The 18064-nt window shown below is 38.8% G+C and overlaps 1 protein-coding gene across 1 annotated transcript in view; it reads right to left on the minus strand.

Moving 5' to 3' along the window:
- Window positions 1-6592: 6592 nt before the first annotated feature.
- The window catches only part of LOC149084812 (dual specificity protein phosphatase 1-like), a 51573-nt gene continuing 40101 nt past the window's right edge, over window positions 6593-18064 (minus strand). The window contains exons 2-3 of the mRNA XM_089232555.1: window positions 17551-18012; window positions 6593-8342 (exon numbers count right to left, since the gene is read on the minus strand). Of these exons, the coding sequence (XP_089088681.1) occupies window positions 7924-8342; window positions 17551-18012 (881 nt within the window). The 3' untranslated portion in view covers window positions 6593-7923. The remainder of the gene's footprint in view (window positions 8343-17550; window positions 18013-18064) is intronic.

Raw genomic sequence — 18064 nt, forward strand, 5'->3', positions numbered from 1 at the left:
TATATACCGGCCTTAAAACTTGTTCATGCATATTGTTCAGCTGAATTGTAATTCTTGTTAGAGCAAAGAAGAACAAAACATTTAACATTAACAACTACATCCAATTTCAATTACGTACAGAATTCACAAACACATAACATTTACGCCAAAGAGGGAGAGAAAGTTCACATATCTTGTAGCTTTGGATTTACATATTTTCGTTTGATACATCATGAAATACTGACAGGAAAAATTGAAAAAAAAGTGATAGGATAAGTGCCGCCTCGCAGTTGAGTGGTTAGGGAACTAGCTTCTCACTTGCAGGTCTGGGTTCGAATCTCGGTTCGGGCATGGATATCTACTAACACTAACAAATTCTCAAGTTACACTGCTTAAAACAAGTAGGGGAGCAAGCAAAAAAGTGAAGAAAACCGTGCGAGACAGCCACGTATTGGCATACAATGGATAGTACACGCGTAATACAGAAAAAAGACGTAAAAAAATGTGGAATTAAGCTTTAATTCTTTGAAAATATGGAAAAAACATGAAAAGATGATTTAGGGCTACAATTTGGTTACATGTAAACGATAAAAAAAGTACTGTTTAGACATGATGCATGCGTTTTAATAGGGCGTGTGGTCTCCTCGAACAGCTAAGACTGCTGCACACCTGTTTGCCATGGATGCGATGAGGTTATCGATCAGACTTTGGGGAATACTGTTCCACTCCTCAAGAAGTGCAATCTGTAAGTCTCGGACAGTAACAGGCGGCCTTGGTCGCGCAGCAATGCGTTGGATTCAGGTCAGGAGAGCACGCTGGCCATTCCATACGCTGTATTGTTTCAGCTTCAAGCATGTTCTCCACCAGACGAGCTCTATGCGGTCGGGCATTATCATCCTGGAAAACAAAGGAATCTCCAATGGCTCCAGCGTAAGGGATGACATGAGGTCGCAGTATCTCGTCTGCATACCTTCGGGCCGTCAAAGCGCCATTCCGAATGATATGCAGGTCCGTACGTCCGCCTATGCTGATTCCACCCCATACCATCCAACCAGCTCGTCTGTATTGTGACCTTTCACGAACGAATGCGGGGTTATTTCGAGTGCCCCTGTCGCTCCATACCAGAACACGTCGGGTGTCACACTCCAGACTGAATCGGGGCTCGTCTGTAAACAGCACTTGGCTCCAATCATGTTGCTCCCAATCTCGATGTTCAGCAGCCCATCTTCTTCGGGCCGCACGGTGGCGTGGGGTCAACGGAATGCAGACCATTGGCCTACGTGCATAGAGCCCTCCCTCATGAAGCCGATTACGTACTGTTTGGCTGGACACTCTTCGTCCTGTTGCCAAGAGCAACCGTCTTTGCAGCTGCGTAGCATTCTCTGTTCTGTTTCGACGGGCTGTTAACCGTATATACCGGTCATCAGTTGCTGTAGTGGCGCGTGGCCGACCTTGCCCTGGTCGACGTCTAACATTTCCTGTTTCTTGGAATCGATTCCACAGCCTTGCAACAACACTTCTGGCGACTCCAACAGCGTCCGCGACACTACGTTGTGTTTGCCCGGATTCCAGTCTGCCTATAACACGCCATGCCATGGATTCCGGTAAATCACGTTGTTGAGACATCCTCAAGTCACCTTGTCTCAAAAAAAAAAATACTGCGCAGTCGAATTTCACAGTTACGGCAGTAAAACAGACGTTTCTGCAACATCCCGATTTCTGCCCTTATCTCCTTTTTCTGGTTTTTGACGTCATGAACTTTGATTTGCATATGAAGTTTTCTTCTTCCGTTTCCTGCTAGGCTTTAAATTATGGATGATTCATTTTATGTTACTTATCGGTATACATCTTTGCGTAATTTTGTTAAAACCATGTGCTCCCCTAATTGTTTTGAGCAGTGTATTATTAATATGAGGAAAATGAAAATTTTATCGGAACGTTATATATGACATATATCCTTACATTTCACCCTTTCACTAGTTCGGCAGACTTGAGCCAAACGTGGTTTTGTTCTATTCAGTTTTTATGGTTGAAATTGTTTGTTCTAGGTGTGTAAGGAATCGAAAAATACCGGGTAACTCTTTGGTACCTTTGGATAACTCGTTTTATTCAAAATGGTGTTTTCCACGATATTAGTAATTTATTTCGTGATTTATCGGCCAGAATTAATTTTTTTTGTCTGTTACATATGTGGTTTTGAACATTCATGTGCAAAAATAAGAAAAAGTAAGAAATATGGAGAAATCTCTGACTTTTTTCTTTCTTTCGATGAAGTGTCATTGTAGTGAAAAAACTGGAAAACTTATCGAAGCAAGGGAGCAGCAAATTTAAATTTTTTTATTATTATTAAAACTCTTATATTACATAAAATTTATCTTATATCTATAATTACACGCTTGTATTAACTATTATTTCTTGTAGTAAGATATAAATCGGGGGAAAACAAGAACTTCAAAGATTGATAAGAAATAAGGATGTCGAATTAAGCTATCATAAATCTCGTGTTTCTGCGTATACTGATAAAAAATAAAGTGGCAGAATTTGAGAAACAAAAGTGAGGCAGTGAAGGGTATGTTGAAAAACAATCTTTGAAGATTCAAAGATCAAGTATACCATCCTTTAATTTTACGAACGAGAAGGAAATTGACCACTGCATATATCGAAATTGTTTCCAAAATGTTACTCCTACTTTTTGCAGCGGATCATCAAAACTATCCACGGTATGGTCTGTTTTACTTAGAGCAATGGAGAAAATGCCTGTCAGTGTGAAGAACTTTCTAAATGGGAGATCACGTTATACGACACATGCCTGACTTTTTGAATGAAATTTGGATTAAGAAACCACGTTTATGCGCTTTGGCCACAGTCTTACAGGTATTATTGGGAATTAAGGATGACTTTGAAGCCAGAAACTCTGAAGACATGGATATATTAAGCTTACATATTTGTAAACATTAGTTAAGAGGGTTGCCAGCAGAAGTCTAAGCACCATAAACACAAAGAATATTTGAAAACACGAGATTGGAACAGATAATAAAAACAGAGGACATCGTCATCAACTACAAAATTACATACAGATCCACTCTGAAACCTGACTCTCACTCTCATAACAACTTTTTAATATTGCTGCAGACAGATTGTGTCCAGATAATATAAATGTTGACGATGCTGTAGAAATTACAAGTGAAAGATTTTGAGAATGAATGACCCAAAAGATTCTTATATAAATTTGGTAAAACTACACATTCAAGATATCCGACTTCACTATTTTAAATTTTTCCATAAGCAAAACAACTGTTTTTAGATCTGTTTGGGTAATTCCAACTAAAAATAGCTATAAATAAATAAATAAATAAATAAATATATATATATATATACACGAGGCACACACGCTTATGACAAAATAAGTATAAATTTTCACGGAAACAACATATTTAATACATAGGGATCTCGCCATCTTGGATTGTAAGAGTTGCCCAAAGGTACTACATAGGTACCCGCTGTTTTATGAATCTGCATACCCCTAAACATGAAATACCAACAATAAAAAGAAACTTAATAGTTCAAAACAGGGTTCGATGAAAAAACCCTATATTTAGCTGCCGGACTACACTCCCATTTTATTCTGAGAAAAAAAAAGTACTTTAATAAATCAAACTAGAATACAAATATCGATAATATGCTGAAAAAAAATCACCGGGAGAGGAGGGATCAAAGGGGACATATGTATCTCATTGGTGTTTTTCGATATGCTTATTGGTTGCATTTTTCAAGTTTTATATGAATAACCGAAATAACTTTTATAAAACTTATAGTGTAATATCGACCTTAATAAAATAATGAAATTCCACGGGACATAAATGTCCCAGTTGTAGCGAAAGGGTTAAATCACACATTACTTACATTGAAGATGTAATAAATACAATTTTCAAAAGTAGTAGGGTGGTGGATTTTATAATTATCTAATGAGAAATCATTCCGATGTCGTGGAAGATAAACACTCATTGTAGGATACTGATAGATTGATACCCATTTGAAAAGATACCGTACCTTCTGATGAATGAAATCTAATTCCCTGATTCTTGGAACGATGGGCCTATGGGACCTCCTATCGTCACATCTGACAGAAAATGAGCTCCAAACAAATTTAAAAAATCAAAGTATATTAATATTAATGCTGAATATACAGTTGGATACTACGACCGCCCTATAATTACACACGTGATTCCTTGTGGAAAACTAATATAGAAAAGTTTTTCCGTTTCAAAGGATCGGACGAGTCAATTGTGTTAGAATTCATGACCCCCGAGGTAAGAGCTATTCCATTTATTCATAACCCTATTAGAAAAACTCCCTGCGACGCCACAACCTAGAACTGTCCCTTACGAATCCACCTTACCTACCTGTTGTAGCCATTGTATTTGCATTTGATTATGTAGGGAGTTATAACATTTTGAGTTTTTGTGACGTGTCAGTTTTGTACAAGTACAACGCCACAACAGGCAAATTGCCCAACGAGGTGGCTGACTTAAGACCCTCATAGATTCCCGAGCCATTTCCCCCCCCCCTGGAACCCCCAATGAATCGGTACATGCGGGAATGTGCGTGTACGTGTAGTGCAACCTGACGTAAAGTTTTTTTTGTTTCTGTGTAATGCTTGTTATGTGTAGTGCTGCCATCGGCCATCAGTTTTTCTAACTATGAGTGAAGTGTTATGATTGAATGATTTATCGTTGTAGGACTGTTGCTCTCTGTGGCGAGACTTTTTAACGGGGAGATCGGCTCGCATTTGCGCCTTGAAGTTGGGAACCACAGAAAACCAACTTCAGCCGACCGCCACTGTGGGGTTCGAACCCGGATCCTCGCATCGCGAGTCCGTCACTATAACCACTCGACCACCACAGCGGCCTTGTAATGGTCAGTTACACGCCAAACACCCAACGAAAGTACTTCCCAGCAGAGGTTTGCAGTTTTTTGAAAATGAACTGAAACATTCAATCTCGTTAGGAGCCAAGTTCAGCCTTCTTTCACGATTGCCGCTTTTTCTCTCCATCTAGCGTGACGTTACAACCTCGTTATTGCGTGTTTGCTTCGTCCACTATATTGGGAAATATACCACCAAATTTGTAAAGTGTTAGCCAAATGAGATCTATTTGAAAAATTGTGTAACCGAATCAACACTTTTTTTTGCCAGAATTTTTCTCTTTTACTGTTAAGTGAAATCTTTTGAGAGAAGACGCATACAGTGCATTACTGCATGTGATACTTTTTAACCGTCTTTGAAATTAGATCACACGTTGGTGAATGTAATCGAACAGAGCAATCAATATATATTTTGTTTAATTTTAAAATTTCATCGAAACTGTTACGGGTAAAAAGCTTCAATCAAGGATGTAAAAATGGTAACTTGACGAAGGTGACTGGTGAAAATTCTAAAATATAAGCAACGATTCAATCAGAAACTTTTAATCAGGCTAATTATTTTATGAATTGATATATTTAAAATAATTAGTGGATTCGGATTTTTTCTATTGATTATTCATCCAGTCAGATTTTCGTACCGAATTCTACACGTTGTCTTGATCCTTTTCTTCTTTAATTATATTTTACTTTGATTCAAAATTGGAATCCATTCACCCAGGTTCGAATAAATATTCTAAACTTTCTATTGAATAGATTTTGCTTTCCACTATTATTATTATTATATGTACCATAATATATACAATTAAATATAGGTATAATCAAATGATTAGTTATGCAAGATTCCGTTGTACAAATAAAACATAAGGCAAAATCTATTCAATATAATAATCTTTTCTTTTCTCTACAATTAAAACTATTTTAAGATTAAGTTAATGTAATGTTAGGTTGAATTTTGACAATTCAACATAACAACGTTGCAATGAAGATTTTTTATTTCCCCGTGACTGCAATTGATTTTTACTGCTCTGAACTTTAAGAAATTTACCTTTCTACAAGAAAGAATTTGACTACTTCGAAATTTATTCCAGCCTGCACGATTCACGCAGAACTTGGTCATATTTTCAGATGGTTTCATTCGAAGACGGCCCTCTTAACATAGACGGATTTCAGGCTTTCACCGTGCTAGGCATTAATAATTTTTCGCTCCTTTGAGATGCTTTTGGGCCGGTACAGGCTATAAAAGTTTGATAAAAGTTCTTTTATAAAACTTGAAAAATGCAACTAATAAGTGTATAATATAAAACAACTAATAAGCTTATTGGTTGTTTTTTTAAAGTTTTCTAGATCTTTTATCAAACTTTTATAGTGTAATCCCGGCCTTTTTATATAGGGTTAGAATATAATTATCACACCTTTTCAAAAACGTCAAATGAAACTTTTGGTGTACTTTCGGTGAATTTGGCAGGGTTATGAAGTGACGCAATCAATTTTTAAAGTATTATAACTTTTCCATGGTTTTTTACAAGAAATCACGTGTGTAATTATTGGGCGGTCGATATTATCCACAAAGACTTGACATACAGATTAGATTGCCATCTATATTGAATTCTTTGAATTCCTTTGTAATTGATTTCATAAAAATATCCATTTAATTCGAATAATAGACAATTAATTTTTTAGATGCAAGCAGTAGTTATAATAATCAGTATCAACAATGCAATACACTGATTCGATTTAAAAATAATGGTTTGAATTTAACTACCATAATAAAGGCCACTGCCTCGTGGGAGTGTCTTGGTAATTTTACAAAACATACAGAAAATAACAAATATTAATATACAGGGTTACACAAAATTAAACTTCCCTAACTTGGATCGTGGACGACCTTCTATGTGTTTAAATGATACAAATTCGGACAACAGCCACTTCAGATGATCTACCGCAGTGATTCTCAAAGTGTGCGTCACGGCTCTTATCGGCATCGTCAACCTTTGTCAGGGGCATCGCGGCAGCACCACCTATAGTAGTTCTACTTATACTATAGATCCGGTACTGGCTCCACAGAGCAAAGAAGCGCTTTAAAACAGCGAACATGCACACATCAATATCGGCAGCCACAGCGACTAACACCATCTATAGTAGAACTACTATAGCTGGTGTTAGTAGCTATAGCTTTGCTCTGTGGAGCCACAAGTTTGAGAACCATTGTTCTACTGAGAACAACCCGTAACCCTCTTAATCAGAAAGACTGCATTCGTTGGCATGTTCTAGGGTTTTGTGCAGAACTACTGCGTTTGGTTGTGGAAAACAGGGTTTTGCGAATGTAAAACATCCATCACACACAAACATCCGGATACAACATCGCTACAACGATACGCGATATAACGACAATCCCTTTAGAACTATATTTTTTCTTGGTCTACAAGAGTATCATTATATCGAGACTGCATTTAATAAATGGTGAGCGCATCGTCTGGATATGTCTGGTGTTCGAATTTGTGTTATTTTTACCAGTATAATGCTCTACATCAGCGGTTCTCAACTGGTGCTCCGCGGTGACTCGAGAAAAATAAAATGAATCAGTAAATTTTTGATAGATAAGTAAATAAGAGAGGCCTAGAATGCTCTGCCATAGAAATTATGTACGAAAAAAGGGCTCGTCGAGTGAAACAGGGCACCGTAATAGAAATTATATACTGAAAAGGCGAGTCAAAAAAGGTTGAGAACCGCTGCTCTACAAAATCCGTTGAGTTTGGGCGGTTTAATATTTCGATAACCCTGTATTTATATACATAGATTTATTTTCAAAGCTGATAAAAAAATAACCACACTTTTGTTTAATAATTATCATACTTCAATAGAGCACAGCTCCATGCAGCGAATATTTTATCCAAATTCAGGAAAATAATGATTTGAATAAAATACGTACATTTTTAAGAGTAAAAAATATTTTCATAATCACCAAAATGGTACTTTTATGGTACCAAAAAGTAAAATTTTAGTTTCTGCACGAGTGTATAACTAAATGGCTGCCAAATCAGTAAGCTCGTCGAATCTGCCATCATCTTCATCCATCGTGTTAGAAGAAAACGCAAAGTGTTGATCATTCCCCAAGCCACTATCAAATTCTTGATTCGTCGAATTTGCCATTGCGGATGGTGACGATAATTTGAAATTTTCTGGTGATTCTTCTGGTACACCGTTGACTCGGTTAGAACTAGATTTTTCTGATGAGAAGATTTGACCTTCAAAACGCAAAAGCTGACCCATGAAGCTGAAATTTGGAGATATAATTTTTCTGCGAGACTTTATATATTTATAAGCGTCTTCCATTCTCAGGTGTCTGCATACCATGATGTAAGCCATGCAAATGGTAGCCGAACGACTGATGCCCGCTTCGCAGTGGACTAGAACTTTGCCATCGTTTTCTTTCGTTTGATCTAAAAATAAAACAGAAGTTCATTACAAAACGTCTACATGTATGAATTTCATTGCGATATCACCGTTTTTCTTTGATTCTGATTATACCATTCAACCGAAATCAGTATAGCACCATGTTCGATTTATTAAAAATTTATAAATAGTTAAGGGTGAAAGATAGGATGATAAATAAGCGGCTTATTTTCAAAAGGAAACATTTTCACTTTTGTTAAATTTATAGTAGAAGTAAAAACCATTTTTCTCCGGAATGGACTGCTTTACGAAAGTAGAAAATAGTCCAACTGATAGCATAAGGGAGAGGTAGAGTATTAAAATATTATGTTTATTGATCACACAATATTCGAGGGAGTTATCTACATTTAAATTTTAGAAACGCTCCGTTTTGAACGAAAAATTAATGTAAATGTTATCTTTTCATCAAAATTGGAATTGGTTAAGTCCGAAAACTGGAAATTTCTACGCCACCCGTTTATTCCAGAAGGTTTCACCAAACCAAGTAAGGTATCCTTACTTTTTTCTTGTGAAAGTAAACACGATCATTCTACAGTGGAACCACCCATAACGAGCACTCCCACCAACGAACACTTTTCTGAATTACGTCGATGGGACTCAATGTATTTTACTATCCATTAACGGAAACTTCTCGTAAGCGGACAAAATTTTCGGTCTCATGGGTGTCCGTTATCGAGAGGTTCTACTGTAGAATACAACTTTGAAAGTGCTTTTGAAAAATGTGCAGTTTCGAAAAAAAAATCCTTTAACGCCAAAGCCAACAGGACAACCGCTTTGTTATGCTCCCTTTTGAATGAAAAATATCGAAGTGAATAAACAAAATGAATGGTTTCTTTTGGTAGAAACGACCCTTTTTTTTTATATTGTAATTTCGACCAAAAATATTCCCGTTCGAATAAACCCTGTTGCATAATACGACAGAGCTCATCCCAATGATTCAGAAACCGTGGAAAAGTGCATTTCGAAAGAAAGTGCAAATGTTCCCTTTTGAAAATAAGCTCCTCAAATGTATTATGTGAAATTTGAAATCAAACTTCTTCCGACCAAGAAACGTGAACTTTTTAATGTGTGTTTTCAGTTTGTATATCTTGTCTTCGTGAACGCGGATGGACGTGGTCACGCTAAAGCAATAGCCCATTAACTGTTTATATGTCCATCGACGCACCATTTGCGTAAAGTAGGAAGTCCAAACCGAAAGACATCCTGAGGCGTTAATTTTGGAAATGTTTGAATAGTCAACCGTGTACCGGACGTAAAGAAGGTTTGTTGGATGACCACGGATTCTCCTTTAACACACATACGTACCAACAAAGCTAAACTCGTTTGTGAATTAATTTGCGATACGAATGGTTAGGCGACTGTGACGGGAAATGACTGATGGTTTGTTAAGTAAAAAGGTACAACACACGAGTTATACTATTTGTCGATATCGTAGATCATCATGATAGGCCGTATTAGCACTTAAAAAGAAGGAGCTTCGACACCGAATTGAAATACGGACGCGTTTGTCAGGTTTTTTTTGTAGATTTGATTGTATAATATAATTTCAACCTACAATAAAGAATAAATTATGTACATAGACATGAGGGGAGGAATAGGGAAGGGGCAATGCCTTTCCAGCATCAATGACGGAGGCTAATGATCTAATGTGTATGTGTATACAGGGTGCACATAGCTACCCCCTCCCCCGCAGCAAATTACTAGTGAATCGTTGATCCTAGAGGCATTCTTCCTATTAGAAAAAGTATCGAAATAACGTGTATATATAGATTTCAGATACGTCATTTATATTGCAAAAGATGTTGTATAGTTACTAAAATAAAAAAAAAAGCTTTTTATTTGGTCACCGTGACTTGAAAATCTCAATTAGAAAGTTGTTGTCTCTCTTGAGGCCAACGAAAAAAAGTTCCACGTTTCCAAGTGCAATATTCGCTTAGATATTTGAATGCAACAATTGGATAAAAGTTGGGAAAGAACTGCATAAACTAATGAATGACGCTCCTTTCCCTCATTGTTCTTTCTCCAAGTAGTGTGGCTGCTCCACCATTGACAATGATCGTCAAATGATGGATGTTGAGAGGTTTTAGAAAGCTAGTCGAGTAACTTCCAGGTTGCGACCCAAGTCAGAGATGCCGTCTTCCTTCCCGATCTTCTAATCCAGCGGTTCCCAACCGGTGCTCCACGGAGCCCTTGGGGCTCCGTGGAGCACGGGAGCACCACTCCGTGGAAGCTCGGGGGGAAAAACAGTAAAATTAAAAAAAAACAATTATAAATATTTTTAAATAGTAAAAATAAATCACTAACTTTGATGAATAATTAAAAAAGTTTGCCTACGGGGCTCCGCCATAGAATTTTTTCACTTGTAATGGCTCCACGAGTCAAGAAAGGTTGAGAACCGCTGCCTAATCCGTCTGGCCACACATTGGTCGGAAAACGCCAACAGTCACAACACGAAGAAAGTTCTGGAAAAACCAGTTCTGTGTTCTTGGCAAATATTCGCCAAGGAATACTGGGCCATTGTGTAGCCAGCCTATGCGGCTGCTACTTCTTTGCATCAGGGGAAAGGCAAATATTGTAGAAGCAAATATTTGCGAATGACTATTGGGCCAGGCTTGAAACCAGTGTGGTCCTGGATTAACACGTTGAAAGATATCTAGCTGGTGTAGGCACGGTGCAGGCTCTAACGAAAAATCATTGAAAGGTGTCGGGCATTTCGTGCACAATTGCAGCAGCGACGAAATCGGTGGTTTCAATGAGAGTCCCGATGCACTTAAGATATTCCAAAGAAGTCGAGACGGTAGAAATTGTGGGGACACACGCGATGAGTCAACCGATCAATGCGGAAATGTAATGTCTAATATGTAAATGTAATTCTAAATTTTTTTTAATGTCTTAACTCATGGACTCACCCAGGCACTGCCCAGCCTCAGGTGCAGAGGAGACTTCATGATAATGAGAGATATAGTTACAACTTTCAAGTACTGTATGCGAATCGGTAGGTGGGCATTTATAGCCGAGTAGGGGCGTCAGAAAAATCAATTTATTTGGAGGGCCAGGACCTGCTCGTCATAAGTTCAGACCCTGGGCAAATATAAATTTTAGGGGGACCCTTATATATAGTGTTCTCTGACGCAAAGGTATACGCAGTGAAAGGGGGGCATGTGTACTGTGCCTAAATACAAAAGGAGCCAATTTTGAGACTCCTGAAAATTTGTGGGCCATGCGCACATGCCTCGTTTGTCCATGCGACACACAGGTCCTGCGGAGAACGCATGTTACTCTTCAGATGGCCCTGAGCAGATGACGAAAATTGGGTCAGTACTCCATTATGGTGAAACCACACGAGGCTGGAAAATTGACGGCATCCTGCAGACCTCTTGCAGGAAAATACGATATTTGTTCTTCATGCTGCTGTACTTTTGCCAGAAAGCTTTACACACTGTTCGATTCGCGATTATGGTTCATTCTACAACTAAAAATGCTTATTTAGGCGTGTTTTAACTCCGCTTCAAATTTCGAGTATTTTTTTTTTTCAAACAGCCCGTACTTCAGCGGTGGTCTTCTTAGGGACGTTTCTTTTTTTAAAGAATAAGCTTTGTTTTCGTCAAGACTATTTGCATGTATCTGCTGATGATCGATAAATAGCCGGTGATAAGGTTGAGTATCAGCATATGAAAGAAGTAACAAATCTGTTTGAGATGTCATCATTTCCTGCTGTTGTTTTAGCGATATTACAGAATGAAAAAGGAAACTGGTTTCGGATATTCAGAGAGTATTGTTGATTGCTTTGTGAAGTGATGCGCATCCCTTCCGAAGATCCTTTCACTACTTACTGCCCAATACGTATGAAGGTCATAGAATAGAACGCGATGTCTATTTGGAGCGGGAAACTGAAAATTCGGCCATCAAGATACAACTAAACCAGACAAAGACAATGCAGCCCACGATTTGAACTACTCTGATATACCATTGAATTCCCACATCATTCATTTATTATGCCTCATCATGACTGATTTCTTTCCTTTTGGAACTTACGAAGGAAAAAAATTTCACTTGAACCATTGAACTCTACTAATAGATAAATATTTCACGAACGTACGCACAGGGAGAGATAAAGAAGAGACAATACTATATATATATAAAAATAGGTTGGTTGTTCATCTGTGGACCTATATCGTCACATTCACGTATACGTTGAACAAGTTTCAGAATCGAGATATAATTGGGATTTGATGTGAAATACATATTAATCTTGTATGTTCGTCAACTTTTAAAAGATGGAGAAGAACTGAGAAAACACTTTTTGAAATAACTGGAATTCGGAAAAGTGCACGATTTTTTGTATGTTTAAAACATTGGCGAAATCAGCTTTAATATCCTAAAGCAGGGGTGGTCAACCCTTTTCCACTCTATGAATTTTAACACGAAGACCATACGTCATGTTTTTACGGGACACCAGCATTCTTTTTGTTTCTGCAGAATATTGTTCGGCTGCCCACTTATTTTTGTAAATATTCAGTTTGTTACTGTTGAGTTCCAAATTGTTTTTATTTTTGAGTCATAAATTCGATTATTGTAACGCACATTGTGAATGTTTGGATATCGGTAGAAGTTCATCTTACGTACAATCATGGTGAGCATAGACACCGGAACTCAGGGTGCTTGGGCCGTCCTCCCCAATAAATTTTGTAAGAGGGCCTAGGTTCCCCCCCCCCCCAGGATTCATGTGTATAGCAATGTAATTGCTATACACATGTTGTATTTGTATTTGTATTTGTAATTGTATTATACAATGCATGTCCCTCATGCGGACGATCCTGGATCTCGTACACATAGGATATCCAACAACTATGCCCAAAGATGAAAAAAACCGAACAGAAATGCATTGAATAGAAAGTCATCTCTCACATAATTATAATTATAAGAGTACCTACCATACTAAATACAGGCGTGACAGCAGGGCCGTCTTAAGAGCATCATGGGCCCCCGGGCCAAATGATTTTTCTGAAGTCCTATCAGGCAAATTCTCCAAAATTTAAACTAATTCTCATTTTTGTAAGCCCCCTCTTCTCCTGAGTTCCCCGGGTGGGCTCATGCGTTAAGACGGCACTGCTTGGCAGCCTCAAGACCATCATTTATAAAAAAAGGATTCTTTAAAAGCTGGAGAGAATTTCTTTGATTGAAAAATGGAATATATATAATTCCTTTAATTTTTTAAAAGCATTCGCGTCCCACTCCTGATACCATGGCGTGCCACTTGTGGCACCCGTGAAGCGGGTTGACCACCCCTGTCCTATAGAGTGTATTAAAATTAGCAGCATGGGATGGCGATACTTTCAAATTACCATTAGGTTTGGAGGGGCAAGTGTGTGTGTGTGTGGGGGGGGGGGGCTAAGATCATGCCTGCAAAAAAAACTTTGGCTTCCGGTCTGAGTTGTGGAGTTGGATGTGGTGATGAAAGAGGATTTCCATTGACTTTCCATGTCCGGCTCAAGAGTTTTACAAGAACCTTCGAATGTGGGCGATCAAACATTCAGGCGCATAAATAAACAAGCATAACGAGAGAAAAACCGCGTTTCCGGACTCTGTTGACCTTACGTGTTTCCGGCGTTTATGACAAAACCGTTTAATATTTCATGAGCTATCTTTAGTACCTGTCCTGCAATATGTCTGGTAAAATACCTACAATAATTTCTACATAGAAAATCACACACTTTCATTCAAGTTCATTTTTGTTCTAATAACGCATCACACATTCTGCAAATACCAAAAACGTGCCTAGTAGGAACGTGGAGCTCATAAATGTTATATACATTTGGTGTAGCCCTATCTGTACAGGAAAGAGGTGGGCAAGGAATATACTGTCGGTAAGAGTACGAATGCAATTTTTTGGCTGTTTGCAAGAGGGTAACTTAAAGTGTCTATGAGCAAGTTAACTGGCGTATTATGAAGTGTCTCAAGACAGTGCAAAAATTGGTTTTGCCACTCTCTAAGATGAAGGACGACGAGTCCCCCGTTTATATGAAGATGGTGATACCCCCAAATTCCCATAAGTGCCTTACATCGCCGAGTGTTGCTATTTATGACGGATTTTAAAAAAGCAATACATGGGCGGATAAAAGTACGCACAAAACTGTAACGCTAATTTTTTCTATTAAAATGAAGGGAAATCTGAAAGCAAAGGTTGTTTGAGCCCATAGAAGGAAGAAAAAGGATAGCTGTGTGTGTGTGTGCATTGAAAAGTTCTGAAATGACAGAAAAAGCTTCAAAACTCCATCGAAAAGTGATTTTCTCAACAAGTTTGTCATGCATTGAAACGTTTACCCAGCTTACGAACAATCCTACGATGAAGATTCGATTCAGGGTGCAATATGTAAAGGGTGGTGGCTTCTGAAGAATTTTCAGTCGTTATCATTTCTGAGCCAGCTACTGTCATGTCGTTGTGGTTTTAACACTTTTCATTGTGTTCTTTTACAGACACCTCTTAATAGTTGTGTGTATTTTATTTGTTTCACCATGTATATTTTCTTTTATTTTACTTGCCCGTTTATTTTATTTTATTCCTTTTTATGATTATTTGTTTGTTTTTCTCCCTCTTTGTGATGTAAGCGCCACCCTGCCATTCACAACTAACGTTAAACGTTCTGGTGCGTACTCTTGACCGCCCACCCCGCGTACATTTATGCGACAAGGTTGGAAAGAATACGCATTCGTCTTTTGTTTTTAAAGATTTATAACCCATTTGTTCGAGAAGTTACTGCTTTGATTTCTTGTACTTTTTTAATACTGATTCGACAAACTACACTGCTCAAAACAATTAGGGGAGCACATGGTTTTAACAAAATTACGCAAAGATGTATACCGATAAGTAACATAAAATGAATCATCCATAATTTAAAGCCTAGCAGGAAACGGAAGAAGAAAACTTCATATGCAAATCAAAGTTCATGACGTCAAAAACCAGAAAAAGGAGATAAGGGCAGAAATCGGGATGTTGCAGAAACGTCTGTTTTACTGCCGTAACTGTGAAATTCGACTGCGCAGTATTTTTTTTTTGAGACAAGGTGACTTGAGGATGTCTCAACAACGTGATTTACCGGAATCCATGGCATGGCGTGTTATAGGCAGACTGGAATCCGGACAAACACAACGTAGTGTCGCGGACGCTGTTGGAGTCGCCAGAAGTGTTGTTGCAAGGCTGTGGAATCGATTCCAAGAAACAGGAAATGTTAGACGTCGACCAGGGCAAGGTCGGCCACGCGCCACTACAGCAACTGATGACCGGTATATACGGTTAACAGCCCGTCGAAACAGAACAGAGAATGCTACGCAGCTGCAAAGACGGTTGCTCTTGGCAACAGGACGAAGAGTGTCCAGCCAAACAGTACGTAATCGGCTTCATGAGGGAGGGCTCTATGCACGTAGGCCAATGGTCTGCATTCCGTTGACCCCACGCCACCGTGCGGCCCGAAGAAGATGGGCTGCTGAACATCGAGATTGGGAGCAACATGATTGGAGCCAAGTGCTGTTTACAGACGAGCCCCGATTCAGTCTGGAGTGTGACACCCGACGTGTTCTGGTATGGAGCGACAGGGGCACTCGAAATAACCCCGCATTCGTTCGTGAAAGGTCACAATACAGACGAGCTGGTTGGATGGTATGGGGTGGAATCAGCATAGGCGGACGTACGGACCTGCATATCATTCGGAATGGCGCTTTGACGGCCCGAAGGTATGCAGACGAGATACTGCGACCTCATGTCATCCCTTACGCTGGAGCCATTGGAGATTCCTTTGTTTTCCAGGATGATAATGCCCGACCGCATAGAGCTCGTCTGGTGGAGAACATGCTTGAAGCTGAAACAATACAGCGTATGGAATGGCCAGCGTGCTCTCCTGACCTGAATCCAATCGAGCATGTTTGGAACATGCTCGGACGACGCATTGCTGCACGACCAAGGCCGCCTGTTACTGTCCGAGACTTACAGATTGCACTTCTTGAGGAGTGTAACAGTATTCCCCAAAGTCTGATCGATAACCTCATCGCATCCATGGCAAACAGGTGTGCAGCAGTCTTAGCTGTTCGAGGAGACCACACGCCCTATTAAAACGCATGCATCATGTCTAAACAGTACTTTTTTTTATCGTTTACATGTAACCAAATTGTAGCCCTAAATCATCTTTTCATGTTTTTTCCATATTTTCAAAGAATTAAAGCTTAATTCCAAATTTTTTTACGTCTTTTTTCTGTATTGCGCATTGATACGCGTGTACTATCCATTGTATGCCAATACGTGGCTGTCTCGCACGGTTTTCTTCACTTTTTTGCTTGCTCCCCTACTTGTTTTGAGCAGTGTATGTCCCATGAAAGTTTTAGGATGTAATCTCATTTTATACAGTAACCAAAAATCCACTAGGTGTGTATTCTTATCCACTTTTTCCTCTATTATACAGGATGTCCTATAAGTGCTTATGTGGCCTTTATCTCATCAACCGTCCATCATAGAGGCATAGAGGTATAGTTTCAATTTAAAAAAATGTCAAAAGGTGTTCAAAAATTGCCTGTACCTGTTTTGAGAGTGAAAATGCATTGCGTGTTTCAAAATAAAAAATGTGAACTTTTATACGGTCCCCTGTCTTCTAATTTCCCATTACAAAGTTGTTGCCCTGTCTCTCCGGAGGCCAAAAATATTACAAGTTTTTAAGTGCAATATTCGCTGAGATATTCAAATTCAAAAATCGGGAAAGTTAAGATAGGCCAGCATAAATAAGGGGAAGGAGCGTTGTCCGCTATTTTTTTCTGTTCTTTCATAAGTTTTCTCTGGTTTTTTCAATTCAAATATCTTAGCAAATATTGCACTTAGAATCATGGGATTTTTTTCTATGGACCTCGGGAGATACAGGTCAACATTTTTCTGATTGGAAGTTAGAGGATAAGGGGATCGTATAAAAATTTAGAACTTTATATTTTGTGATACACTATATTTTTTCACTCTCGAAACTGGTATAAGGTAATTTTTGAACGCCTGTTGAGCATTTTTTAAATTGGAATCATACCTCCTTCTATGACGGACGGTTGATGAGATAAAGGCCGCATTAGCATTTACAGGACACCCTTTATACCAAACACAAGCATAATTCCATTTTCTTAGTATTTCGTTTCAAATTATATATCTCTCTCGATGGTTTATCTTACCAATAAAATCAATCGCTTCTCGAAACCATATACTTATATCTTCGTTTCCAGAATCTTCGATAGGGATGGATTTGTAAATAAAGCTATCCTCGAAGTGATTTGGGCATCTGTGAGAGACATTCAGTAAAGCGGTGATTTCAAGATTTTGAAGGATATCTTTGGAGGAAGCGTGACCAGCGCTTCCGAGATATAAGTATGGCAAAATTTCGACGGGAGACTCTTGTTCTAAACTAAATGAGAAAGGCGATGCGCTCAACGATGCACCACTGCCGCTGCAGCTACTGCAACGCCTGCTGGTGCTGCTTCTTGGGCTCGACAAGTTCGGTGAATCTTCACTCCGTGGTGAAAATAACGTTGCTCCTGCACCGGTAGCATTTTGCAAATCATTATGCACATCCTCCCCGTACGACAACGCTAAAGTGCACAAGGAAGGGCATCGCCTGCGGAATCTATGAAATCCACCTGCAGAAAACAAAACAAAAGTCTGATATCAAGTGTTCGTAACAAGACATTC

This window comes from Pholcus phalangioides, unplaced genomic scaffold (assembly GCF_987345545.1).
Source record: "Pholcus phalangioides strain wild (caught in Gottingen) unplaced genomic scaffold, Ppha-v1.0 ptg000007l_1, whole genome shotgun sequence".
NCBI classification, from domain to species: domain Eukaryota; kingdom Metazoa; phylum Arthropoda; class Arachnida; order Araneae; family Pholcidae; genus Pholcus; species Pholcus phalangioides.